Here is a 27098-nt window from a genome sequence, read left to right as displayed (position 1 = left end):
AGACAGAATCACTCTTGGAGTTTATGGTGGGGCTCACACATCCTATCTCATGCCCTTCCTGTTCATCCTCTACATTGGCCACTGGATTCTCATTCTTATAAACCAATTCCTGTAGTCCATACCTCTGTTTAGAAACATTCAAGTCTTTGAACATGACTCACCTTTCCCACCCCATTGGCCTGAAATACATCTTCTCGCTCTGCCAATCCAAATCATTCTTCCTTCAAACCCCTAGTCAGACTTCCTATCTTTGTGGCTCTCCAGTTCATGCCCATTTCTCTCTTCTTCCAGGACCCACTGTCTGGATTAAAAGGCAATCCACACTGAAATGAGGAATTTCAGTCATTGGACAATTAGTTATGCAATGAAGAGGTTCTCAATTGTGGCTGAATATCAGAATCACCCATGGAACTTTTAACAGACCCCAGACACAGCTCCACAGAGATCCAGATTCAGTTGGTCTGCCATGGGTTCTGGATTTTGTAGTTTTCACAAGTCTTTCTGCTTGACCAGGTCCCAGCTCCCCAGTCTAGATGTGTATTGTTATTGCCTTAATATTTAACATTTTGTAGTTGTATGAAAAGTTTACAATTCAAAAAGATTATAAGTTGCTCGCAAGCAGGTACCGTATTATATGTCAGTGTGGCCAAGTAGACAGAGAACTGGGATGAGGATCTGAGGAGCCAAGTACTAATGTCTTGCTGAACCCTGGCTGTGCAGCTTTCTAAAAACCACTCAGCTTCTCTGAGCCTTGGTGTCTGATCAGTACAAGATGGGTCACCAGAGCCTCCGTCCTTGCCTCACACTGCTTTTGTGAGAACTGAAAGAAACAATGGTGGGGAGGGTGTTTCAGCAGTGCGTTTCAGTTCATTCTTCTAGGCCCTAGAGCTGCATGCAGAAATGCACAGCAGGGTCTGGTGCAGTCAGGGGTGGCCTGGAAGACAAGGTGGCCTTGAGGTGTAACACGAGTGTGCATACTGTTTTCATAGATACAGATAAGAAGGAGGGAAAGAACTCTGGGTAGAGGAGTAGTGTCTCCAAAGTTAGGCGGCAGTGTGGCGTTGTTAAAAGTTCACAGGTGCTTTTCATGCAAGAAAAGAGGCCAGGGCTGTGTGTATCATGGGGTGGAGGCAAGAGGCATTGGATATCAGGCCAGGAGTTTGCATCTGTCTTGAAGGCTACAGTGGCTAGTTTGTTTCTGCCCAGATGTTTACCATTCCCAGCGTTTTCATTCCTCTCTGAAAATCTGTTTTCCTCCTGGTATCATTTCTCTTCAGCCTGAAGAACTTCCTTTAGCATTTCTTGAAATGAACATCTTCTGGCAACAAATTCTATTGTTTTTCATGTGGAAAATGTTTTTATGAAAAAATATTTTTGTTGGGTATGGAATTCTGTTTGACTTCTTAAAACATTAGCATTTTAAAGATGTTCCATTGTATCTGTCCTCCATAGTTTCTGATGAGAAATCTGTGGTTATTTAAATCATTGTTCATTTTCTCTAGCTGCTTTCAAGATTTTCTGTTTTTGTTTTATAAGTTTGACTCTGATGTTTCTACATGTGGTTATCTTCATATAAATTCTGTTTGGGGTTTACTGAGCTTCTTTAATCTGTAAATTCACATCTTTCATCAAATTTGGGAAGTCTTCTGCCCCTATTTGGGGGTGGGGGGAGTGCTCCAATCTCTTTCCATCTCTTCTGAGACTCCAATTACATGTATTTTAGACCTTTTATGCTCAAAATTCTCCAAGCCAGGCTTCAGCAATACGTGAACCATGAACTTGCTGATGTTCAAGCTGGTTTTAGAAAAGGCAGAGGAACCAGAGATCAAATTGCCAACATCTGCTGGATCATGGAAAAAGCAAGAGAGTTCCAGAAAAACATCTATTTCTGCTTTATTGACTATGCCAAAGCCTTTGACTGTGTGGATCACAAGAAACTGTGGAAAATTCTGAAAGAGATGGGAATACCAGACCGCCTGACCTGCCTCTTGAGAAATCTGTATGCAGGTCAGGAAGCAACAGTTAGAACTGGACATGGAACAACAGACTGGTTCCAAATAGGAAAAGGAGTACATCAAGGCTGTATATTGTCACCCTGCTTATTTAACTTCTATGCAGAGTACATCATGAGAAACGCTGGGCTGGAAGAAACACAAGCTGGAATCAAGATTTCCGGGAGAAATATCAATGACCTCAGATATGCGGATGACACCACCCTTATGGCAGAAAGTGAAGAGGAACTAAAAAGTCTCTTGATGAAAGTGAAAGTGGAGAGTGAAAAAGTTGGCTTAAAGCTCAACATTCAGAAAACGAAGATCATGGCATCTGGTCCCATCACTTCATGGGAAACAGATGGGGAAACAGTGGAAACAGTGTCAGACTTTATTTTTTGGGGCTCCAAAATCACTGCAGATGGTGACTGCAGCCATGAAATTAAAAGACACTTACTCCTTGGAAGGAAAGTTAAGACCAATCTAGATAGCATATTCAAAAGCAGAGACATTACTTTGCCAACAAAGGTCTGTCTAGTCAAGGCTATGGTTTTTCCTGTGGTCATGCATGGATATGAGAGTTGGACTGTGAAGAAGGCTGAGTGCCGAAGAATTGATGCTTTTGAACTGTGGTGTTGGAGAAGACTCTTGAGAGTCCCTTGGACTGCAAGGAGATCCAACCAGTCCATTCTGAAGGAGATCAGCCCTGGGATTTCTTTGGAAGGAATGATGCTAAAGCTGAAACTCCAGTACTTTGGCTGCCTCTTGCGAAGAGTTAACTCATTGGAAAAGACTCTGATGCTGGGAGGGATTGGGGGCAGGAGGAGAAGGGGACGACAGAGGATGAGATGGCTGGATGGCATCACTGACTCGATGGACGTGAGTCTGAGTGAACTCCGGGAGTTGGTGATGGACAGGGAGGCCTGGCGTGCTGCGATTCATGGGGTTGCAGAGTCGGACATGACTAAGCGACTGAACTGAACTGAAGATTGTCCTGAAGGTCCCTGAAGCTCTGCTGTTTTTGTTGTTGTTTAATATTTTTCTGTTTATTTTTCAGATTACATAATTTACATGGATATATCTCCAAGTTCACTGACTTTATTCTGTCGTTTCCATTCTGCTGTTGTGCTAATCCTAGGAAGGTTAGAAATTCCAGGTATTTATTTTCAACTCTGTAATTTCCATTTAGCTGCTTTTTATATTTTCTGTTTCTCTGCTGAGGTTTCCTAATTTTTTTCATCAGAGGTATGTCTTTCTTTGCTTTATCGAACATAGTTAAATTAGCTGCTATAAAGCCTTGTCTGCTAATTTCAACATCTGGGACATATCAGACAGGATTGGTTATTTGTTGCCTTGAGAATGGCTCACACGTCACTGGTTCTTCACATGTTGAGTCGTTCTGGATTGCCGGCATTGTGGATGTTATGTTTTGGAGTCTCTGAGCTCTGATGTGTTGACTGTTTTGTTTTAACAGGCAGTGGACTTACTTAGAGTTATAGTGCAAACCTTGTCTCACCAGTAGTGGGCAGCAGCTCAAATCTCAGTTCAGTTTTCTGTTTCCCTGGAAGTAAGCTGCCTTGAGTCTGCACTGTTCACACGTGGTCCAGGGATCAGCTAGAGCCGTGGCCTGATTATCAGTAGCATCCAGGACTCTCTTTCTCTACCCCTTCTGTAAAGCTCTCCTTACTTTCCTGTGACTGTGGCTTGCCCCAGGTTTTGTCCTTTGGTTCTTTGGGCCAGAAAGAACTCATCCCATGTTGGTCCTTTTAAGTTTTGACTCAGAAATCTGCCTGTTTTGCTCACTCTTATGAGCCTTGGGATAGTTGTTTTGTTGTATTTTTTCCCATTCTGTGGGGGAAATCAACCTGGTAAGAGCTGACTCGGCTATTGGATCCCTCCATCTCCTTCGTAGCTGCTTACAAGTTTGGGTTGGAAAGGGAAGGGGCAGTGGTAAAGAAACATCCTTACTTTTTCTGCTGATCCCTCAAAGAGAAATGGGGATTCTTTTGTCTTCTCCATGAAAGCAAGATTCTAACATAATAACCAGAAAGATCTTATGGCTCCCTCAGCCCCAGGCTGAGAGGGGCTTTGTGTTTTGCGATGTGTCAGGAACAGTAGGTGGGACAGCAGAAGCAGGGACCCACCGAGTCCTGGTTCCTTCATCCACAGGTGAATGAGCAAATGAAGCTGACGGTGCTCGGGCAGGACGCTATGATGGTCACCTTCACCTCCATGAATGAGACAGTAACGCTCCCCATATCGGCCAGCAACTGTCCCCACGGGATATCGCACGATAAGCGGGTAAGGCTCATAGACCAGTCACCTGGGGCTGAGCCCAGAGCGTCTCACCCCATACAAGGCCTGACCTCTTTCCCTGCCTAGTGGACTGCTCATCATTCAGTGTCAGACTTTAGTACTGTCTTCTCTCTGAAACTTGTGTCGAGTGTCTTTCAGGTGCCTCAGAATCCAGTGCAGACTAGCTTAAGCATGGGAAGAGACAGTGTAGGCTCAGTAAGCTGAGAAGTCAGTCTGTAGATAGGCAGCGTCAGACATGACTGGATCCAGGCCCTCAAAGCATTCTGTGAGATCTTCCCATCCCCTCGCTCTGCCCTCCTCTTTGTTGGCTTCGTTCTCCAGGAGTTTTCCTCACCTTACGGTGACCAGATGGTCATGAGCCTCTGCAGGCTCATTGTTCTTCCAGCTTCGGTTTTCCCAAGAGAAAAAGAGCCTCTTTCGCTATGTGTTCCAGTAGAGCTGCCCACACTAACATCATTGGCTCCATCTGGTGCCCATACCTGGAATGTTCTCTGTGGCCAGAAGTGTGTGGTGCTCTCACTGGCCAGGCTTGAGTGTCGTGTCCAACCCAGGAGCCGAGGGGTGTGATCAGCCCCTGGTATACCACTTGAGCAGATGAGTAGGCAGGAGTGTGTTCCTGAAGGAAGATTATGGTGCTTTTGGCAGAAGAGGAAGAGATGGTGCTGGATAGAACCACTGCCCACGTGTTGATCCTCTCCACCACCTCCTTGCCTGTCCCAGGTAGAGTACTCCTGGCCCCTTACTCAGCCCTCCCAGCCATGATTCACCTCATTCCAACACTGCTTTATTTATAAGCCAGCCTTCTCTACTGAACTGGGGATTCCTACTTGTGTCTGTTGCCCCAGGACTCAGTATGAGGACTGCTTTAGATGAAGTACTTGCTAAGGGGCCAGGTGAGACAGTGGCAGAGTCTGGAAACCCAGTTCATCATTCACTGGGTCTTCATGGAACCTCCTCTGTGCCGGTCCATAGTATTGCAGAGAGATGGATAGGATGAAGGGGACAAAGTCCCTGATCCCCCAGGAGTTTAAAGTCTAGAGGAGAACAGTTGACATTCACTGTGAGACACTGGGGTAGCCAAGGACTCCTTGGTGGCACCAGCCACTGGCATTACACACAGGGGATTGGCTTGCTTGGAGTAGAAGCAGGGGGACCACACCTCCCAGTCTTCCCCGGCCCAGTCCTGGCTTACACCTGTCAGCCCAGAAATGATTAGTAGCTTCCCTTCCACTCTTAGGCTTCCCCTGTGGCTCAGCTGGTAAAGAATGCACCTGCAATGCAGGAAACCTAGGTTTGATCCCTGGGTTGGGAAGATCCCCTGGAGAAGGGAATGGCTACCCACTCTAGTATTCTGGCCTGGAGAATTCCATGGACTGTATAGCCCATGGGGTGGCAAAGAGTCAGACACAACTGAGCAACTTTCACTTCACTTTAACTCTCAGAAGTGTCCCAGTTTCCCTTTCTGTGGGCACAGGCGAGGCAGACATTTGTTGGAGACAGTCCCATGGACAGAGGAGCCTGGTGGGCTGTAGTCCATGGGGTCGCTAAGAGTCGGACACGACTTGGCGACTTCCCTTTCACTTTTCACTTTCATGCATTGGAGAAGGAAATGGCAACCCACTCCAGTGTTCTTGCCTGGAGAATCCCAGGGACGGGGGAGGCTGGTGGGCTGCGTCTTTGGGGTCACACAGAGTCAGACACGACTGAAGCGACTTAGCAGCAGCAGCAGTGATACCTGAGCGAGATACGGAGAACTCCTGTATTTCTCCTGGAGGGAAGCACTGCACTGTTTTTTCTTACATTTCGGTAGCATTTCAACTTTTAAAATTGATTAGCTAATTCAATAAACATGAATTGGCAGCTGCCATGTGCTGGATTGCCCGCCAGGGATATTTAAGAAGCCTCACTCCTTCTTGTCTGTGAATACGTTCAGCCTAATGGAAGGGGCACAAGCATCACCGTGGTTGTGATGCAGCTTCACCAGCTTGGTGTAGGGGAGCGAGGGAAGCTGAAGGGGTGCTGGGTTCATTCAAGGGTCTCATCAAGCAGCCAGGAAACTGAGATGCCTGTGACTTCAGCCTACACTCCCCACACCTAAGACAAAGCAGCCTCCGGGTTTTGAGTCCCTCTGGGCTGAGACAGATGACTGTGCTGAGTCCATCCTGTCAATGTGGTCCCCTGCTCTTACTCTGAATGTCACTGTTGGGTGCCTAAGTACACAGAATGTATGCAGTCCCATGTCTATATTTCTTGAAAACCTTTTGATACTGTATTTTTTAAATGTGCATTGATTTATCGAGGCAGTAGGTAATAGAAAAATTTTGTGCCTGTAAAATTGCAGTAATGCATCTTTTTCCTGGCACCCTCCTGTCTGATAATCTTTCAAATTTGGAACACGGCTGAGAACCATGATGTAAGCAGTTGAAGACCCTCATGAAACAGCCGAGAGAAGTCACGTTTAAGCCCACATCCAAACATGCCCTCTGGGCCTCGGAAAGCCCCACAGTCATTCACATCTTACATTTCCTTAACTAAGTGCAGCCTTCGTGAGCTAGAATTAGAGGTCCAAAGCCTTGTGTTCCAACACGGTAGTGTGAGTCACAAATGCCTATTGAGCACTTGAAATGTGACAGCTCGAGGCTGAGATGGGCTGGAAGTGAAAGCACACGCTTTCAAAGACTCAGTGTGAAAAGCGAACGTCACAGTTCTTACCGATCATTTATTTTGATTACATGTTGCAGTCATCATATTTTTGACGTATTGTGTTAGATAAATATGTTATTAGAATTTATTTCATCTTCTGAGAACTTTTTAATGTGGCTTCAGAAACATTTAAAACCACATGTGCAGCTTGCCTTATATTTCTAGCAGATCTACGGCAGGAATCTAAAGGTGGAATTCCCACTAAAGAAGCTTGCAGAGGCTGACGGTGCAGAAGGAAGCTGAAAGTTGTTTATTAACAAGTACACTGTAACTCTTTCTTTTTTATTTTTTTAAATTATAAAAGTATGGTAACACATTTACAGGAGATTTGAAAAATACAGAACAAACTTACATACAGTTCTACTGTATATTACAGTTATTTTTTAAGTAGAGAAATTAAGATTTTAGTTGCAATTTCAATATGAAACTCAAAAATTAATAGAATTAATAGATTGGAAAAAGTAGAAGGATACCGTAGACATGAAGAGCACTATGAACCAATTCAACATACTTAACATTTAGATATACAATTTTCACACAACCACAGGATATAAATTCTATTTAAGTTCCCACAGACTGTAAAGTAGGAAACACTGGAACATATCCAGCGACATAAAACAAGGTGCAAAAATTTCATGGTTTAAGGTATTGAAATCATATACGAACGTTGTAACTCAAAAAGCATAACTGTCTTGGGGACATTTAGCGTAGGGATAAATAGGCAAATACATTAAAACAGCTTCTGAAAACCACTGCATTCTCGATGGTAGCCTCGATGTTGATGTTGACAGAGGAAACTGACTTGCCCCAAAGCATCCTCGTCATAACCCCTTCTCTTTGAGAATGCAGGGTGGTGTACTGGATTTTACAACCTTCTGACCAGAAAAACAACAAATGAAGAACTATTAAGCTTATCGTGGGTAGCAGGATTTCCAAATGTCAAGCCTCGCTTGCAGGTTAAACATCTCAGTATTTTTATATGAAATCTTGAGAGAGAGATCCTTGTCTAGGAGGGGGCCTCGGGCCATCTCATCTACCATCCCGTCCTGGGTCTCAGATTCCCCATTTGTATAGTAAAGTGTAAAGGCCCACCCAACTTTCCCACACTTCTTTCCTGGGATTTTAAAATTCCGTTCAGCTCCATCATGAGTGTGTGTGTGTGTGTGTGTATTTGGGGCTACCTGTCACCCATCAGCAAACCTGTGGTCATCTAGGGAAGCTGAGGGATGCGGGTAAGGTGGCCTCTTCCCTCACAGTCCCTGTCATTGGAAAACTTGTTAAATGGTTCCCCAGACACGCATTACCCTGGAAGGAACCACCCATCAGAGTGACAGGTAGAGTGGCAGTCCCAGATTTTATGGCCCTGCAGTCAGGCTCCTCACTAAGTATTTCTATCAAGGCAGCACTTTGGAAGCAAGGAAATGCCTCATTTTAAATGCTTTATTCACCCAGTACTGCCTCAAATCCTTTTTGGAAGCAAGACTGGGTATAAATTAAAAATAAATAAAATTAGTCCAGAGACAGAGATTGGGACCAACCATCAGAAGGATGGTTCAGGCTTTGCTGTTAATCGGGGCATTTTTTACAGAAGCCTTGCCTGCAGGACAAAGAGAGACATGTAGCTGACGCCACTGTTCTTCAAAAATCTGTCCACCACCCACCCTATTCTCTACTTGAGGCTTCAGTTCTTCAGGGGAAAAATTACTTCCCACCTCCTCTGTGTGAAGTGGGAGAGACAGACATCATGGACCCTGCTTCAGGGGACTGGTGAAGTTTTAGGGATAAAGAAAGTAAAAGGTGATCAGAATCCAGGGCAGAAAAGCCAGGAATGAGCAGGTGTGCAAGCTCAGCATGGAGAGTGATTACTGCTGGCTTAGCAAGTCGGCCAGGACTTCCTGGAAAAAAAGTCAGACACTGATTGCATGAGCTCCAGAAGCTGAGCCTCGATCCACCCCAGCAGAAGCAGAGGTTGACCTGCAGGATGGCCTCAACTCGCCTCCCAGGAGCCGTGGAGCCAAGGTGGCCCTTTGCAGTAATCCCAAACTGAGCTAGAGACCTGGCCTGGTGCCCATGGGTACCAGTCAGTCTATGGAACCCTGGCACACGGCGGCCTCTCAGCTGAGAGCTGCCAGCAGGGTGAAAAGGGTTCTGAGGGTCATGCAGGCAGCAGAGGATCCTGAGAGGCATTTGTCCATACAGTTACTCAGAATACAACAAGCATAAACTGAGCACCTCCTGTGTGATTGGCTCCCAGATACAAGGGAGACCAAGAGCCGATGCTTGTCCTCCAGGAGGTTGGAGTCTGGTTGGGGAGACAGGCTTCCACGCAGCTGATCACAAAGGGCTACCTAACCTCTGACTTCAGACCGCATAGAGACCACAGTGGGGGTCCAAGGCAAGGAACAGTTCTGCCCAGAGCAACCAGCGTCCCTGGGGGTAGGGGACATTTGAGGCAGATTGAGTCAGCGTGCAGGAATTCACTGGGCCGAGGGGACAAGGTGGGTCCCCTGCAGGGACAGCACATCCTCTGTCCCAGGGCCATGCCTGTGGTCACTGGGCTGGGCAGACGGCTCCCAGTGGGGCTGCTGCTGATGCCCTTCCCTCGGCCTCTCCCTAGATAACCCGCAGAATCAGCATCATGGACGAAAAGATATCTAAGATGAGCCGGGCCCTGGCAGAGATCAAGAGGCGGTTTCAGAAGACAGTGTCCCAGTTCATGAACTCCATCCTGCTGGCGGCAGGTAGGGGGCAGAAACGGGGGTGCAGTCCTGTCTCAGGCTTCCCAGGTCCTCGGCCGCCTTCAGGTCACCTCCAAGGACAGCTCTTCACCACCCCAGGGAGATGGCGCCGCAGGATTCCCCACTGGTGATGGAGTGACGAGGCTCAGAGTGGGGAAGGAGCTTCCTCAGGGCCGTTCAGCTGATAATGGCGGCCTTTGCCAGCCTCAGCTTCTGAGAGCTCTCTGTGTGTCTTTATGTCTCCACATGATTGCTTTTTTCCTGGGTCTCTCTTGGTCTTTCTGTTGCTCTCTCTCTCCTCATACCCACCTATACAGGGTTCACTTTTTGGCTCCATCTCCCATATCGTCCATCATCCACTTGCACCCCCTATTCTTCTCCTTGTTGAAGGTCTTGGTAGAAGAGAGAAAAGCAGCCAAGTCATCAGGCTGACCCTGTCATGCCCGCAGAGTCTCCAGGGCCAGCGTGGGTGGCCTCGAGACCCCTCCCATATCTGGGCTATCCTCCTCACTGCTCATGGGCCGGGGTACGGAGAAACATTGATTGTCCCACCCCATGCCACCCCCTGGCTGGGCACACAAGGGCAGTGGTGCCCCCCACGGCCTCCCTGGGGAGTTGCTTCTTGTCCCTAAATACTCAGTTCAGCTACGTGCTGCCTCTGGAAAGCCTTCCCATACCTTCTAGCAGACCACACACTCCTCTGGGCTCCCACAGCACTTTGTCCATGCTCTAAGTATAAGTCTTCCCTCCTAGCATTATGAATATTTCTTTGTTTTCCCATCCCTGTCCCCAACTCCTGCTTGGAGTTCCCAGAGGCAGGGAACCCTGTGGGGGATCATCTTTATGCCCAGTGCCCGACATTGAGGAAATGTTTGGTAAGTGAATGAAGAAATGAGAGGTCTCTGGCCAGTGTAGTAGAGAAAGCAAAAGAAAAAGTAAGTACAGCAAAGAACAGAGTTGGAGGCACCAGGAACAGCGGGGACGCGTTGGGCACCCAGCCTCTACACTGAGTGCTATAAGAACACAAAGCTGAACGAAACAGGCCCACAGGGCAGGAGGGATCAGAGCTGGGTTCGTGACAGAGGGCCAGAATTGAGACTGATGTGTTCTTCCAGTCGGCCATCTCTGACTGGCCCACCACTCGCACTGGGGTGGGAGCACTGGGCCAGACAACAGTAGTGGGGGCAGTCCTGCATCAGACTCTAGGCGGCGCAGGCTCAGAGAGGGCACGGTGGCCAGGGGAGCAACCCCAGGGTCTTCTGTCCACAGGCCTGTTCACCATCAAATACCCAGTAAAGGAAGAGGCAGAAGTCAATCGGACCAGACTGAAGTCCGGGCTCTTCCCCGAGCGCAGCACCAAGCTGAGTCTGTACTCAGGAGATATGCTATCATTACGGTCGCAGTCAGCCCGACCCGAGTCCTTGATTGAAGTAGCTTCAAAGGAAGAGCCTGAGTCGGCTCCTGTGAGCCCCACGCGGAAGAAGCCCAGCAAGTTCCACACCAAGGCCATGGCTCCACGCAGGTGGGCTTCATGTGTCAGATGCTAAGATGGGTAGGAGACTCACAACGGTGGACAAAAACGGAGAAAAGATAGAAGAGAGACATGTGGACAGCTAAAATATTTTACATGGGGATAAAGCCTGGGAAGAAAGTAGAAAGGGTTAGAGCATAGGCTGGCAAACTACAGCCAGGGCTGAAATCTGGCCCCCACTGCCTGCTTTGTTTATGGGCTAGCTAAGAGTCATGTTTATGTTTTTAAATGCTTAGGAGGAAAAACAAGAGTTTTTTGTGACATGTGAAATGACAGGAAATTCCAACCTCAGGACCCATAAGTAAGGTTTTATTGGGACATACCCATGCCCACTCCTTCATCTGTGGTCTGTAACAGCTTTCCTGCGAGGACAAAAATGGTGCGTCACTGTGAATGAGACCACTGGCGCTGCAAAGACCAGGATTTTTACCATCTGGTAAAAGGCCAGCCCACCCCAAGCATGGAGAGTGACTGGGAAGGGGGGTGGTATGTGTTCCCCTAGGTAGACGGTCGGGGAAGCAGTTCTGAAGAGATATGTTAATAGAGGCCTGAAGGATTAGAAACGAAGAAGGATGGGAAGGAACGTGAGGCAGAGGACGAAACAGGCACAGGGACCTCGAGACAAGAACGAGTCTGGTGTGTGTGAGGGAAAGTGAGGAGGCCAGGGCAGGGCATCGTGAGGAAGGTGGGAGAGGGGTGCAGAGTGAGCACAGAAAGGCAGGCAGGAGCCGGGCCAGGCGCACCCGTGAGCCTCAGAGGAAGCCGTTGTGCAGCTGTAAGGCAGGAAGTGACACCATCTGATTCATGAGGTTTCAAGAAAACTTAGAAAAATGCATAGGATCAAGGTATCTCTTATATGCTTTAAAGATTTTTATAAAATACAGAAAAATGAAAAAAAAAATCCTAAGTGTATAGCTCAGTGTGTATCTGTAAGTGAGCATACCCCATCGGCCCCAAGAAGTAGTAGAATTTCCCTTTCATAGCTTTGTGTTTATTTTTTAACTTATTTCAATAGAACCATTCAGTATGTATCCTTTGGGGTCTGGCCTCTTTTGCTCAATGTTATACTGTGAGATTTATCCATGTTGTTCTGTGTGGCAAAATTCTGCCTCTTTTCATTGCTATGTAATAATCTATTGTAGGATTACACTAAAAATTTTGCACATCCTAATGTTGACAAATATTTAGGTTGGTTACCGTTTGGGTAATGACAAACCATGCTGGTGTTTGCATATGTCCTTCTTTCTAGTTGGGATGTTCCTGGATGTGAAATGGCTGTCATAGAGTATGTGTATGTCTGCTAGATCCTGTAGGTCCACAGAGACTGTTCATTTTATTTTATGAGGATCTGTTTTCATTCCAGTCCCAAAGAGGGGCAATGCCAAAGAATGTTCAAACTATCGTACAGTTGCTCTCATTTCACATGCTAACAAGATTATGCTCAAAATCCTTCAAGCTAGGCTTCTGCAGTATGTGAACTGAGAAATTCCAGATGTACAAGCTGGGTTTAGAAAAGGCAGAGGAACCAGAGATCAAATTACCAGCATTTGTTGAATCATAAAGAAATCAAGAGAATTCCAGGACAACATCTACTTCTGCTTCATTGACTATTGCTAAAGCCTTTGTGTGGATCACTGCAAACTACAGAAAATTCTTTAAGAGTTGGGAATACCAGACCACCTTGCCTGTCTCCTGAGAAACCTCTATGTGGGTCAAGAAGCAGCAGTTAGAAACAGACATGAACAACTGAGTGGTTCCAAATTGGGAAAGGAGTGCAACAAGCTGTATGTTGTCACCTTGCTTATGTAACTTCTATGCGCAGTACATCGTGTGAAATGCTATGCTGGATAAATCACAAGCTTGAATTAAGATTGCTGGGAAAAAAATATCAACAGCCTCAGTTATGTAGATGATAGCACTCCAATGGCAGAAAGTGAGGGGAACTGTAGAGCCTCTTAATGAGGGTGAAAGAGGAGAGTGAAGAAGTTGGCTTAAAACTCAACATTCAAAAAACTAAGATCATGGCATCCGGTCCCATCACTTCATGGCAAATAGATGGGGAAACAGTGGAAACATGACAGATTTTATTTCCTTGGGCTCCAAAATCACTGCAGATGGTGACTGCAGCCATGAAAGTAAAAGACGCTCGCTCCTTGGAAGAAAAGCTACGACCAGCCTAGACAGCATATTAGAAAGCAGCACATTACGTAGCTGACAAAGGTCCATCTAGTCAAAGCTATGGTTTTTCCAGTCGTCATGTACAGATGTGAGTGTTGAGCCATAAAGAAGACTGAGTGCCAAAGAACTGACTTTTTTGAGTTATGGTGCTGGAGAAGACTTTTGAGAGTCTCTTGGACTGCCATGAGATCAGAATAGTCAATCCTAAGGGAAGTCAACCCAGAATATTCATTGGAAGGACTGATATTGAAGCTGAAGCTTCAGTGCTTTGGCCACCTGATGCAAAAGGCCAAGTCGTTGGAAAAGACCCTGATGCTGGGAAGGATTGAAGGCCAGAGGAGAAGGGGTGACAGAGGACGAGATGGTTGGATGGCATCACCGACTCGATGGACATGAGTGTGAGCACACTCTGGGAGATAGTGAAGGACTTGGGAACCTGGTGTGCTGGTAGAACCTGCAACCTGGTAGTCCACGGGGTCCCAAAGAGTCAGACACAGCTTAGCCACTGAACAGCAACAACTGAATCTTCACTATTATCCTGCTGAGTAGAACTCTCCAAACTCATGGATTCATGTAATCTTTGTTCTGTTGGGATGGAGAAATAAAACAACCAAAATAGGCAAAATGTATATCATTTTGGATTGTGAGCAGTGCTAAGGAAAATAGGCGAGGACAGGGGACGTTTGTTGGTGGTGGAAGGATGCAGTTCCTAACAGGACGGTCAGAGAAAGTGTCACTGAGAAGGTGACATTTGCACAGAGGCATGAAGAAGGTGAGAAAGTGGGTGTCTGGGGGTAGAGCCAAGCAGGCAGCAGGAATGGCAGGAGCAAAGGCCCTGAGGTTGGAGGGTGAGACGAGGCCACAGCGCCTGGTGCAGCGAGCAAGGGGGCGAGAAAGGAGCCGGATCAAGCACAGGCTTGGAGGGCCTCGCAGGGACTTTGGCTCTTATCCTGTGCAGATGGGAGCTGGAAGAGAGTAGTGACATGGTGTGACTTGACTCTTAAAAATGTTTTTAAAGTGTAATAGATTAATGGGCTTCCCTGGTGGCTCAGTGGTTAAGAATCCACCTGCCAATGCAGGAGATGAGGGTTCAATCTCTGGGTCAAGAAGATCCCCTGGAGGAAGAAATGGCAACCCACTCCAGTGTTCTTTCCTGGGAAATCCGCACAGAGGAATCTGGCGGGCTATAGTCCATGCAGTCACAAAGAGTCAGATACGACCTAGTGAGTAAACACAACAACAGCATAGTTGATTAATAACATTTCAGGCATACAACAAAGTACACACACACCTTTTCAGGTTATTTTCCTTAAATGATATTACAGAATTACAGGTTACTACAAGATATGAGTGGAGTTCCCTGTGCTGTAGGTCCTTGTTGCTTATCTTCTGTACGTACATGCGTGTGCAGTCGCTCTTTGTAACCCCATGAACTGTAACCCACCAGGCTCCACTGTGCGTGGAATTGTCCAGGCAAGAATACTGGAGTGGGTTGCCATTTCCTCCTCCAGGGGATCCTCCCAGCCCAGGGATTGAACCCATGAATCTGCATTGACAGGCAGATTCTTTACTACTGGGCCACCTGGGGAGCCCCATTTTATGTACAGTAGTGTGTATATGTTCATCCCAAGCTCCTAATTTATCCCTCGACACTCTTTTCCCCTTTGATAATCATAAGTTGTCCATGTCTGGGTGTGACTTGGTTAAGAAGTGAAGTGAAAGTCACTCAGTCATGAACAACTCTTTGAGACCCCATGTAATAGAGTCCATGGAATTGTCCAGGCCAGAATACTGGAGTGGGTAGCCTTTCCCTTTTCCAGGGGATCTTCCCAACCCAGGGATGGAACCCAGGTCTCCCACACTGCAGGTGGATTCTTTACCAGCTGAGCCACCTGGTTATAACAGGATAATTGAGAGACCCATTAGGAGGCACTTGCAGGCAGCCAGGCAAGAGCAGTTGAGGGTTTTGGTGTGTTCCTAGAAGTGTGGGCAGGGAAAGTGGTTGGATCCTCGATTTGTTTTGAAAGTAGAGTGGACAAGCTTGCTGATAGACTGGATGGGACATGAGATGTGTGAGAAAGAAGGGTGTTCAGGATGATTCTGTTGGATGGATGGATTCCCTTGTGAATACCGCTTTGCACCAGAGGAAACTGAGGCACAGAGAGGTTAGGGGGCCCCTTGAAGGCAGAGCGGCACACTGGTGGCGGAGGCCAGGCTAGAACTGCCTGGATCTCGACTCCACCTCCGCGGCCACCTGGACTTGTCCACCTGGGTCTGGGACTGGGCTGCTGGAGCCTGCGCCCCGCCCACTGAGTGCCACCTGCTTGTTCTTCCTGGCAGAGGGAAGGCCAGAGAGGTTCGCAGCCCCACCAGGTGGGCGGCCTCACTCTCCGACTGCCCCCTGGTGCTGCGGAAGCTCATTAGCAAAGAGGACATCCGGGCTGGCTGCAGGTGCTTGGTGCGGGCGCCCCTGGTGTCCGACGTGGAGCTGGAGCGCTTCCTGTCAGCGCCCCGAGACCCCAGTCAGGTGCTGGTGTTCGGGGTCGTGTCGGGCCAGAACCCCACCAGCTCGGGGCAACTCCAGTGGCTGCTGGACATGCTCTACAGCCACCGGCAGCAGGGCCGCGCCTCTCCCTGCATCCAGGTGAGTCCTGTGCAGGCCCAGGAGGTGGGTGGAGGGGAGACCCCCAGGGCTGGGATGGGCTGGGCCTCTGACTGAGCGCCTGGGGGCCCTGTTCCATCGCCTTTCCCCTGGGCCTTCGCACACGCTCTTCCTACTCTCTCCCACTCATGCTGCTGTCCCCGAGGAACGTCACCACTCAAGGTGGGGGCCTGTTCTGACCTTGAGCCCCATCAGGGTGCTGCTGTTTTCTTCCAGACCACAAGCTGCACATGGTGGTCATGCACTAGACTGAGTATTTAGAGGAGCCGCACTCACCATGGAACCCTCAGGGCTCTGGAGTGTTCATGGCCGAGCACCCCAGTGTGGGTCCTGTGCCCGGGGGGCACTCATGGCAGCCCCGGCGAGGGCCGTGAGAAGACAGGGCCAGTAGGATCCCAGAACAGGGCTGCCCGCCTCAGGGTCAGCTCATGGCTCCCAGGAAGAGAGGCTTTTGCTGGTGGGTGAGTGTTCCCAGCGGAGGCAGCGGCCTGTGTGAAAGTGGGTGGGGAGTGGCTGCTCCAGGTTCCAGCTCACTGTGCTTGAAGTCCTAGGGGTCGGTCAGTCAGGGGTGCGTGGAATCCACCCCGTCTCCTTGCTGCAGAGTTGTTCCCAGGTCTTAGCCGTTCCCGGCAGGGTTGGCACGCTCCACGCGGTGACCCCGTCCTCAGACCACGGGGCGCAGAGGGCCCAGGTGTGAGCACGTGTGAGCACGAGAGCCCCGTGTCCTGCTGACTGCCTGCAGAGCCTCGGTGCCCTGGGCCTTCTCAGACCCATTGCTTGGCCCTCTCTTCCTCCAGCTGCAACCCTGAGTGCTAAGTTTCCACGTATGCCCTGGGGATGCCCCCTCCAGCCCTCTTCCCCCGGGTGCCACCTCCCTGACCCCTGAGTGTCCCCCTGCGGGTCTGCACGCCAGCCAGGGCCCGGGGCTTGGCAGTGGAACCTTTCTGATCAGAGGCCAGAAGACTTCCTATGGGGCTCATACATCAAAGCCACATGTATTTTCTGGAGCCAATTCCAGTTTCGTTAGATTCCATGAGCATTATTACTGAGTACCTGCTCTGCATCTGCCCGTGTATGGATATCATCCCTGGCCATGTGGGAGGTTAGCGTTGACTTTAGTTTATCTCAGGGCTATTCATTGTTCACGAATAATCGTCTGGAAGTACGGAAAGGCATGGTGGCCCAGTGTGGGCAGTGTGAATGGTACAGGTCTGGCCTGAGGTGATTGAAGCAGTGCAGGAGCGAGCGGCGGGATTTGAGGACAGAGGACAGGCCCGGGGGTGGTGGTGGATCTCACAGTGACTCTGGTTCCACCGTTCTGGGGTCTTCGGTTAAGGCAAAAATGTTCCCTGATGTTCCTCTGCTCTGATAGCTATAACCCTGGGTGCAGTTTCACATTTTAAACTGAAAGGGCAGACAGGATAGCTAGGGGCACCTGGAACAAAAGACAGATAAAATCAGAAGACATCACATTACACAGCAGTCATGTCAGTGGATCTGTAGCATCCAAGGAGGAGCGGAGAGAGACCAGCTTTACTCTGGACTGACCAGGCTGTACCCAGAAGTATAAGTTCAGTTCAGGTTCTGGCTGGATTGGGTGACCAGGGGTGTTCAGAGGGGCAGCCAGCTGGCGTAGACAGAGCGGGGAGGAGTCCTGGAAAGGGGGACCCCCAGGAACAGGACTCACCTGCAGATCTCTGCAGGGCTTCTCCCAGGTAAAGGGGAGAAACAAATCCTGCAGAACCCAGGAGGCTGGCTCGTGGAGGTCATGTGGTGTGAGCAGTCGTCTTTGCGATGATCTTCACCAGTAGAGGGCCCTGAATGGACCTGAGACATCCTCTGGGGATGGTCAAGGGACGGTCACAGCAGGGGCTGAAGGGCCCTTGGGCAGGAGTTAGAGGGGCTGTGGTGCGGGGCTCGGGGCTCGGAGGAGCCTGACCTGGCAGAGAACGTGGGAATCCCAGCGCGTCTCCTTGGCGTGGGGGTGACAGGCACTGCTTTCTCTCTCGGCAGTGCCGACACGACCCCTACCGCCTGCTGTGCTACGACCTGGACAGCCCGCTGCAGAGGGACCCGCCCCTGCTGGTGAAGAAGTACGCTGTGATGCAGGGCATGATTCTGGTGAGCCAGGGCCCAGGGCGACCTGCTGCCACCACCCTGGCCTCTGCAGCTGCTACCCTCACAGAATTGCAGGCATAGGGGCCAGGCCAAGGCCCAGAGAGCAGCACAGACCGAGAGGCCCCCAGCACATTGAGCTGGGGCTGCAGCCTGGACCCTCGTCCCCCGAACCCAGCCTCCCACCCCAGGCTGGCCCCACGCGTCCCCATCCCAGGAGGCTGAAGGGGCAGAGGATGCTTCACCCAAAGATTTTGGAAAATGCAGTTTAGAAAAAGAATCACTCTATCATCTCCTCCAGATGGCCTCATTGTTCGCACTGGGTACCTGCCGGCACTGGCGCTGTGGGGAGCCCTGGGCCACACCCTGCTCTCATTTTGGTATCTGGCCTGCCCAAGAATGTTCTGGCTTTGAGATCCTGCTTTTTAATTACGATTTTTACCTGCAGCGTGAGACTGTCTCTGTTTCTCTACTTGTGTTCCTTCTGTGGAATGTTGGTTGTCTCCTTGTTGGTTTGGGCCGCAACGTGAGACTGTCTCTGTTTCTCTACTTGTGTTCCTTCTGTGGAATGTTGGTTGTCTCCTTGTTGGTTTGGGCCGCAACAAACAGCTACCCTTGCACAGAAACCTCAGACAGGCCTCTCTTGTTGAGACTGACAGACAGGGGGTAGGGGTTCAGAGAGCAGCAGGAGAAACTACGTTTCCTGCCCTCGGGGGCCCCCGTACGCCAGGACCAGACGATCAGCGATACGGGATAAGTGGCTTGGAGGCAGAGCGGGTCAGGGGCCTCTGAGAAGAAAGACACTTTCTCGCCCCAGGGCTCTGGGAAGGGGCATTTTAGCCGGTCTGGCCTGCAGGGAGCAAAGGCTGGGACGGTGAGGCCGCCCTCTGACCCAGAGGTCTGGCTAGGGAACAGGCTCGGCCATACTCACTGGGGCACCTGGGCGAGAGCACACCCTTCCCTGGAGCACCAAAGGGAGGCTCGGATCCGGGAACAGGCTCTGAGAGCAGCGGCCCGTCCTGAGACTTGGTGCTGAGGGCAGCCTGCGCTGTGTCCTTGTGTGTCAACAGATGTTCGCTGGGGGAAAGCTGCTTTTTGGGGGCTGCGTTTTGAATGGCTATGGCTTCAGCAGGCAGAATCTGCTGAAACAGATCTTCCAGGCTCGACAGGACTGCAAGATGGGCTACTTCCTGCCTGAGAACTACAAATTCAGGTAAAACATGAAGCGGGTGGGGTGAGGGTTAGGCGCGGGGCAGGGTGGCTGGAAGGGAGGGGCTGGTGCTGTGGGAGGTGCCTGGGCTCCCCTTGGTGTGGGAGAAACAAAGGTAGGTGTCTCGGTGGCAAAAGCATATCGCCTGGTCCAGGGACAAGCCTAGGGTTTATGACGCTGCTGACGATGGTATTGGGAGTCTGCACGGATTCTTGAGTACTTGGGCAGCACCTGCCTAAGAAGCATTGCCTGCCCGCCATCACGGGCCTGCCTGTGGCTGCGCCCCCACCGTGCTGAGTCCGACAGCCCGCTCTTCCTACTAGGCCCTCAGTTTTCTAGGAGTCCTGACACCAGTGTCTCGCCAGGGTGCTGAGTTTGGGCTTTGTCAGAATGTCTGCCTGACCCTAAAGAGGTCTGGGGAGAAATCCACTCCTGGAGGGATGTGGAGGTCAGGCCGTGACCCCAGAATCCTGGAATGCTTAGTGGGGAAGGCAGGAGCTGGAGGACCCTGTGGAAGGGTAGACGCTGACGTTGTGGAGAGGAAAGTTGTGGCTGAAACTCAAAGTGGGGAGCTTGGAGGTCCTTGGAGACGAGCTCATCAGCAATTCCAGGGGAAGGGAAGATGGAGGCAGTGGGGCTGCGAGTTCTAAATAAAAATACGCTGAGACAGAAGGAGGAGGGGAGACACGGCCGGCCGGAGGGGCCAAACAGAAGATGAGCCAAGGCCATGGGCGGAGGCACTTTCAGAATCACTCAGAAGAAGGCCGGCCCTCCACTGAGGGGTGTTGGAGCTGCCAAAGACTGTTACACAAGGGATAGCCGTCCTCAAAAGGATGAGCTACAGGGAAAACCCTGCGTATGCCTAAGATAAAAGGGGCGGGGCAGGCAGGAGAAAGACCACCTCTCTGTGCGATCTGAGCCAAGCGCTTAGGCTCTAACAGCCTCTGCTTGTGTGTCTGTCAAGTGGGAAGGTGAGGGGAAGCACGCTGCTCCCCGTCCTGGGCGGTGGCGGCCAGACGCTCCCCAGCATTCCTGGGAGGCTGCTAGCCACAGTGCCCGGTGCTGCTGTTCGTGCCAGAAGGAGCGCCCGGTCCCTACTTTGCTGCGATCAAGGGTTCTGAAGGGAGTCGATGCTGTGGGGAAAGAAGTCATACAGGTGTGCGCTCACATGTGCGTACTCACCACACCCCCACTCCCACCCGGCCCCCCGCAACATGCACACAGTCCAGGTTCTTGCAGTTGGAAAGGGGCAGATTCCTGAAAATATTATAAACCAGTAGGACGCCTCCAAATTCTCAAAAGGCCTATAACGTTGACAGTTTTAAAGCACTCGGGGGAAAAGGGAATGGCATCTCTACCGGAAGATGTTGCCATAACAACAGTTCCTACTGTCTATATCTGCGAAACAGATCACCCCAGCTTAGCTGTGTGAAGCCAGAGGATCGTTGGTTACTGTCTCTGACTGGGCTCAGCCCGGCTGTGTGCAGCCAGAGAATCGTTGGTTACTGCCTCTGACTGGGCTCAGCCCGGTGGTTCTTGCCTGGGCTCTCTCACGTCTTGCAGTCAGACCTTGGCTGGGGTGGGTCCTCTCAGAGGCTGACTGTGGCAAACAGCATAAGAGTGGGGTGCCCAGGGCATGGTCAGTGAGGGGGTGCTACAGGGCTCCCGGGAAGGCCCCAGACTCCTACAGCCCTGGGGGCGGGGCCGCCTGAGGCCGGCCCTTCCGTGAGGCCCAGGCAGTGGGTGGGAAGTGGCTGCAGGTCTCGGCATGTGTGAAGCCATCGGAGGGCTGGGAGCCCTGCCCCACAAGCCCTGGACCCCCGCTTTCTTGTCTTCACATCCTCTTCTCGGGGCCCAGCACAAAGGAGGCCCTTGGGAAATGTCTGTTGAGTGAAGACCGAGGGCTGATCTTGTCCCAGGGCGTCAGAGGCCGGGTCAGAGCAAGAAGAGGCTGGCAAACAGGGTGTCTGCTGATCACCGGCCACCTCTGCATGCCTCCAGTGATGGGAGAGCCCTCTCTCCAGAGGCCACCTCTTTGCAGCCTGAAAGTCAGGCCACTTGGTCAATTTCTAATCAGCTGCTGCTTGCCCAGCCTTGCGCTTGGCCCTAGGGATTTAGAGGTGGACAAGACCTGGGTCTGCACTACCGTTGCTCATCCATAGGGCCGGAAACTGACGTGAAAGGGAGTGAAGTGCACTAAGCATTGGAGAAACCACCCAATCGATGGATGAGTGGATGAAGAAAGCGTGGTCTGTCCACACAGTGGAGTATTATTCAGCCTTAAAAAGGAGGGAAATTCTGATACCTGCTGCAACATGCATGAACCGGGACGCTTATTTCTTTGTGAAATAAGCCAGACACACCACAAATACTGCACGACTGCACTTACGTGAGGCCCCTACAGCAGTCAGGGCCGTAGAGACAGAGCAGAGTGGCGATTGCCAGGGCCCGGGGATGGGGAGGTTGGTTTAACGGGGACAGGTTCAACTTTGCAGGATGAAAAAGTTGAAGAGATCTGTTGCCCAACAGTGTGAACATACGTCATGCTGTATACATCATACTATTGAACTGTACACTGAACAGCTGCTAAGGTGATAAATTTTGTGTTACACACTTTTAACAGTTTTAGAAGAGGGGAACGGAGATACTCTGTGGGTACTTGCCGCAGCAGGGAGGAAAGGGGCTGTTTTCCTCGGCTCGTGGGCTCCTGGGGGTGAGGGCTGGTTTGGTCTCAAAGCATCCCCCGCCCCTGCTTTCCTCTCCAGTAGCTCCAGGTCCCGTTCTCCCTCCGGCCACCAGATCATCCCCTCCCTGCCCCACCAACTGGTCCAACAGCCCGCACTCCCAGGGTGAGCCTGCCTTCCCTCAAGGTCTCCGGGTGCTCTGTGCTGTGGCTCCTTCCTCCCACACAGACCCACCCAGGAAGGAGCCTCCCCGAGCCCCTCAGCATACAGCCAGCCAGGCTGAGTGGAGGCAGGGGAGGAGCAGCACTCTCCAGGCATGGCCCCAGCCATCGTCTCTGACCCCCAGGACAGGGCCACCTATGCAAGGCCCAGTGAAGGCTCCTGACCCGGTACCCAGAGCCACAGCTGGGAGCCAGGGCCAGCCTGGAGACAAGAGACATCAAGCAGATAGCCTCCGTCCCTGGCAGCCTTGTATTCAGCATGCGTCCACGCTGGCCCAGCCCTCTCCTCACCCCCTTGGCTTCTCTCTGACACACAGCGGCTCTGGGGCAGGGTTCAGGCAGTGGCAAAAGGGCTCGGCATGCGAGGGGGCCCCTGATGGGAGGCACAGAGGGCCCCCTGCCGCGGGAGGGCTCAGCAGGCTGGCACGGTCACGAGAGCCTGGGGCAGGGGGACAGCAGCTGGGTCAGAAGGACAGCTGGGAGGACGCAGGGTGGCGTCCTGGGGAGGCGGCGCCTCGTGAGTCTGAGCTGCTGCCACCTGGGTGTTTGGCGGCTGCTCTTCCCGCCGCCCTCATGGGGCTCGGGCAGGCCTCCCTGTGGCCATGGCAGGCTATGCTGCTGGCAGGCCCTGCGATGGTGCCCGTGGACAGAGGCACGCTGGGCTGCAGAGAGGACCAGGGCAAGGTGGTGACACGACCCGGGGCAGGAAGGACCCCACTCCCCCAGGAGAGAGCAGTGAGATCTTCCTGGAAGCACCTAGAGACTCCAGGTGCTCACCCCTGCCCCCGGGGTAGGGGTGATGGAGGCTGGGCCACCAGATTCCCAGACCGTGGGTGCAGCTGGCAGCCAGGGGTGGGGGTGGTCTGAGCAGTAGGGTAGCCCAGGCAGCTTTGAGGGCAAGGCCACAGGGGGTGGAGCCCTTGATAGGCCCCAGGCACTAAGGCCTCCCCAAGGTGGGCTCCGTGGCTGGGGGCTGTGGAGGGCTCGGGTGGGGGTGCCTCCCCATTAGGGTCACCCCCACTCTTGTTGTGAATCCTCTGCTGGTCACCCCTCACCCAGGGTCCTTCCTGCTCTGCCTGACTCTGCCTCTCCACTTGGTGGTGCTTTGAGTTCCTAAGATGACGAGCCACAACCCATCTGGGGCACAGGGGCAGGTTGGGTGGGGGTGAGGAGACCCCGCCATGTGTCCAGCACAGGAAGTCTCCGGAGACGCACCCACTGGGCTCTGCTTTCCTGCCACCCACCTCTGTCTGTGGTGGTTTAGTTGCTAAGCATGTCTGACTCTTTGCAACCCCATAGACTGTAGCCCGCCAGGCTCCTCTGTCCATGGGATTCTCCAGGCAAGAATACTGGAGTGGGTTGCCATTTGCTTTTCCAGGGGGTCTTCCTGACCCAGGGATTGAACCTGGGTCTCCTGCATCGCAGGCAGATTCTTTACTGCCTGAGCCACCAGGGAAGCCCTGCTGCCACCTGGATTCAGAGGGCGTGGGCCCAGGGAGGCAGGTTGGCCCACACTCAGGGCCACAGACACAGATCCACCCGCCGCTGTTGTGGTTGCTGCCACCTGGGCCTGCCCACAGGGCCTGGCAAGGGCGGTGGGGAGAGGACAGTGAAGCTGTGGCTCCGGCCTAGCCGCTGGGCGATGTGTCCAGGAGGTGAGCCCCCTACAGAGGCCTGGCAGGCGAGGAGCCCCTCCTGCAGCCCCTCCATTGGCGTAGGGAACAGAGAAGGCAGGCAAATGCCAGGAGAGGCGGGGCCGGGCGGCACCCCGCACACAGCATCAGACAGCCACCTGCCCGCTACCAGTAGGGAGAAGACCCCGTGCTCCCAGGACCATCTCGGAGCAGGGAGTCAAGAGAACGAGAAGCTCTAAGAGGTGATGTGCTCTGCGATGACATCATGCTTTGTAAACTGTCGTGTGCCCGGTAAGCCCAGGAGCACTGTGCGGACTGAGGTGAAATCTGAAAGATCGAGTCCTTTGTCAGGTGTCGCCTGCCCCACCAGCCACAGGGGCCGTGAACACTGACGTGGCCCGTGGACTCCAGAGCGTCCTGTAACTCCATGTGCCCTCGACCCAAACACAAAGACAGCCTTGAGCTGGGAGCTAGGAACGTGCTTCACAAACTGTAAGGTACCCGGCACCCTGTGACGCTCTCCGTCGACCACAAGACACTCGTAAATGCCAGAACCCCTTCTCAGCTGACCAGCTCTCTAAACAGTGCGTTTCAAACGGAGCACAGTGCTGTAAGCGCCCATGGAATACTCGCCAGGCTCTGTAAACTGTAGTGTTCCGTATAAACTGAAGCAGAGGCTTTGTAAACTGTGAAGTGCCACCATCCATGAGGGGAAGCACTTCCCGGCTGTGCCACTTGATGCATGGCTACATCGGAAGAGGCGGAGGAGCCCCAGTGGAAGGAGCGGCAGCTGGCGTGGGCCGGGCCCAGTATCGCGAGCCTCTCCTCCTCAGCTGCACCCCCAGGCTCAGTCCAAGGAGGGCACCGTGAAGGGTGGGGCCCAGTGCCAGGGAGAAGCCCTGAAGCTGCCAGGAGGGAGGGCCCCCTCCATTCACGCCATCTGCCTTGGGCCCAGGGGAGACCACCAGGGAGCCGCCTCTGGAGGCTGGGCTCTCCGAGGAGAGGGTGCATCGTCCGTGATGGCTGCAGAGCCTTGAGGTGCCCTGAGGGGCGAGCATTGCAAAGGCCTGAGCAGGTGCCGTCCGGAATCTCAGGAGGCCAGAGGCCAGAGGCCAGACGGAGGCGTGGGCGCCGCGCTCCCTCCGCAGGGGCCAGGGACGGGTCTGTTCATGCCCCCCTCCCGCTCCTGGGGGCTCCCAGGCCGGGCAGCACAGCTATCTTCATGAGGCGTCCCCCAGGCATGTCTGTGTCCACACTCCCCCCTTCGTGAGGACCCCAGGTAGATGAGAGGTCACGCTGCTCTGGTGTGACTCCGTCTCTACTCCTCATTTCCAAATGAAGTCACGTTCTAGGGGTCCCAGCAGTTAGGACTCCAGCCTGAGGAACGGGGGGACACAGTCAACCCTTAACCCGGTACATGGGGACCAACTTGCTGGGCCTCTGTGCCTCTCTCTGCTTGCCCTGCAGAGCCCCCTTGGCCGACTTTTCCAGTGGTCAGTGTTGGGTGTACCGATGTGGCAGACATAGGGTTAAGGACAGGTCCAGCTGTAAACAGAAGCCAGGGAAACATATCCAGGGAGTCTCGGGTCCCAGGGGGGGTCCTCCTTCCATCCACCTCGGGAGGAGAAGCTCCAGTGCCCTTTTCTCTTGGAACCGGAACCTTGACAGGTTGGCGCCGAGCCAGGGCAGCTGGCCCGGGCCCCCTCTACACCGGCTGTGCCTCCACTGAGCGCTACCTCCCCTTCCTGCCTCCCCTGCAGCATTTTAGCCTCCGTCCCGGGCCTGGAAGACCCCACCTCATCCAAGAAAGCGGTCTCGGGGGACGTCCAAGGAAGCCTCTCCTCGTTGGCCTTGGGGGACAAGTTGGAGGAGCCCTCCACCGAAGCCGAGAGGAAGTAGGTTGCCACCCCGGCCGGGGGCTTAGGGACCCTCCTGTGGTCGGCAGAATGGGTGTGGCTCACGGAAGGGCTCCCGGCTCCACCACAGGCCGCAGAGGCCACGTGGAGCCGAGGGCCTCGGGCAGGTCACTGCTCCCTCGGGCGTGGGTCCTCCAGGAGTCCCCGACATCTGGCCCTTTTTATCAGCACAATGTCCAGCTGGCCCTGGAGGCAGCTCCCTGGTGCTTCTGGCAGTGGTCTGGGTGGTGGAGATGGAGGCCTTTGGTAGACTTTTCGGCGAAGCCCCACGGCTCTGAGACTGCCTGTTGCCTCCTGGCAAGAAACGTCCTAGGCCTTCAAGATCCAACACGCTGGCCGTGGTAACGGTGAAGCAAATCATGTTCTGCGTGAAAACCTCTTATTTTCTCATGAAGACAGAAAAGCCAAACTGAGCATCCAGGAAGGTCACAAGTGTCACCAGGACCCCCGATCGGAGCAACACCCAGGGGTGCAGCTGCGAGGCGGCGGGGCCCGCCCTCCCCAGTTCAGGCCAGAGAGGCCCGGGTGCTGGCAGACCAGCCCTCTCCACCCATCGCCCAGCGCCTGCTTCTCTCTGCTTTGGTTTCTAGAATCATCCAGGCTGATTTGGATCTGCGTGCTCTCAACAAAGCCTGGAAGAGCAATAAGAAGACAGCCACCTGGAAGAAGCAGGCCTCCAAGAAATAATGCCACCCCCGTGGCCACCTGGAGCATGGCCCAGATGCAGCCCCTCCCATGCCCCTCCCAGGCTCCCCCACCCCCCGCCCTGCCTCTCCAGCTTCCCACCCCTTCTTTGAACTCAGCTTAATAAACAAGCATGCCGCCAGCATCCGGGTGCGGCCATGGGATGCGCTGGCTCCTACGAAGCCGGAGGCCCTGACAGCCCTTTCCAGTGCAAGGCCTTAGAGGTACGGTGCCTCCCACCCAGAGCCTCCTCTGTGGCCAGTGCAGTCAGCCCAGGAGCCTCCCAGGGAAGCGAAGGTCTCCAAGGGGCTGAGCCGATGACACGTGAACCCTGAGGAGGTCTCAGGTGGGACTAAGCTTTGCTTAGTGTGGGGCTGAGTGGCCTTTGCTGGGTGGGGACGGGCCCAGGTTCTGGCCCAGGTGGAAAACAGGGTGAGAGGAAGAAGAGGGAGCAGAGAGAGAGAGAGAAAGCCAGGCGGGTGGGAAAAGAGACAGAGGAAGGGACAGAGAGCCCC

The 27098-nt window shown here is 52.7% G+C and overlaps 1 protein-coding gene across 1 annotated transcript in view; it reads left to right on the top strand.

The window, feature by feature from the left end:
* FAM194C (family with sequence similarity 149 member C) overlaps positions 1–26728 on the top strand; it is a 55851-nt gene extending 29123 nt beyond the window's left edge. Inside the window, exons 8-15 of the mRNA XM_086368765.1 lie at positions 4161–4292; positions 9628–9751; positions 11018–11270; positions 15798–16101; positions 18133–18240; positions 19305–19447; positions 25744–25878; positions 26490–26728. Coding sequence (XP_086224891.1) covers positions 4161–4292; positions 9628–9751; positions 11018–11270; positions 15798–16101; positions 18133–18240; positions 19305–19447; positions 25744–25878; positions 26490–26586 — 1296 coding nt within the window. The 3' untranslated portion in view covers positions 26587–26728. The remainder of the gene's footprint in view (positions 1–4160; positions 4293–9627; positions 9752–11017; positions 11271–15797; positions 16102–18132; positions 18241–19304; positions 19448–25743; positions 25879–26489) is intronic.
* The last annotated feature ends 370 nt before the right edge of the window (positions 26729–27098 follow it).

Source organism: Bos grunniens, chromosome 22, assembly GCF_055505025.1.
Source record: "Bos grunniens cultivar Pamir isolate PY7600 chromosome 22, Bosgru_T2T1.0, whole genome shotgun sequence".
NCBI lineage: Eukaryota > Metazoa > Chordata > Mammalia > Artiodactyla > Bovidae > Bos > Bos grunniens.
Note: the sequence above shows the minus strand (reverse complement) of the source record. Positions and strands in the feature narration are given on the sequence as shown.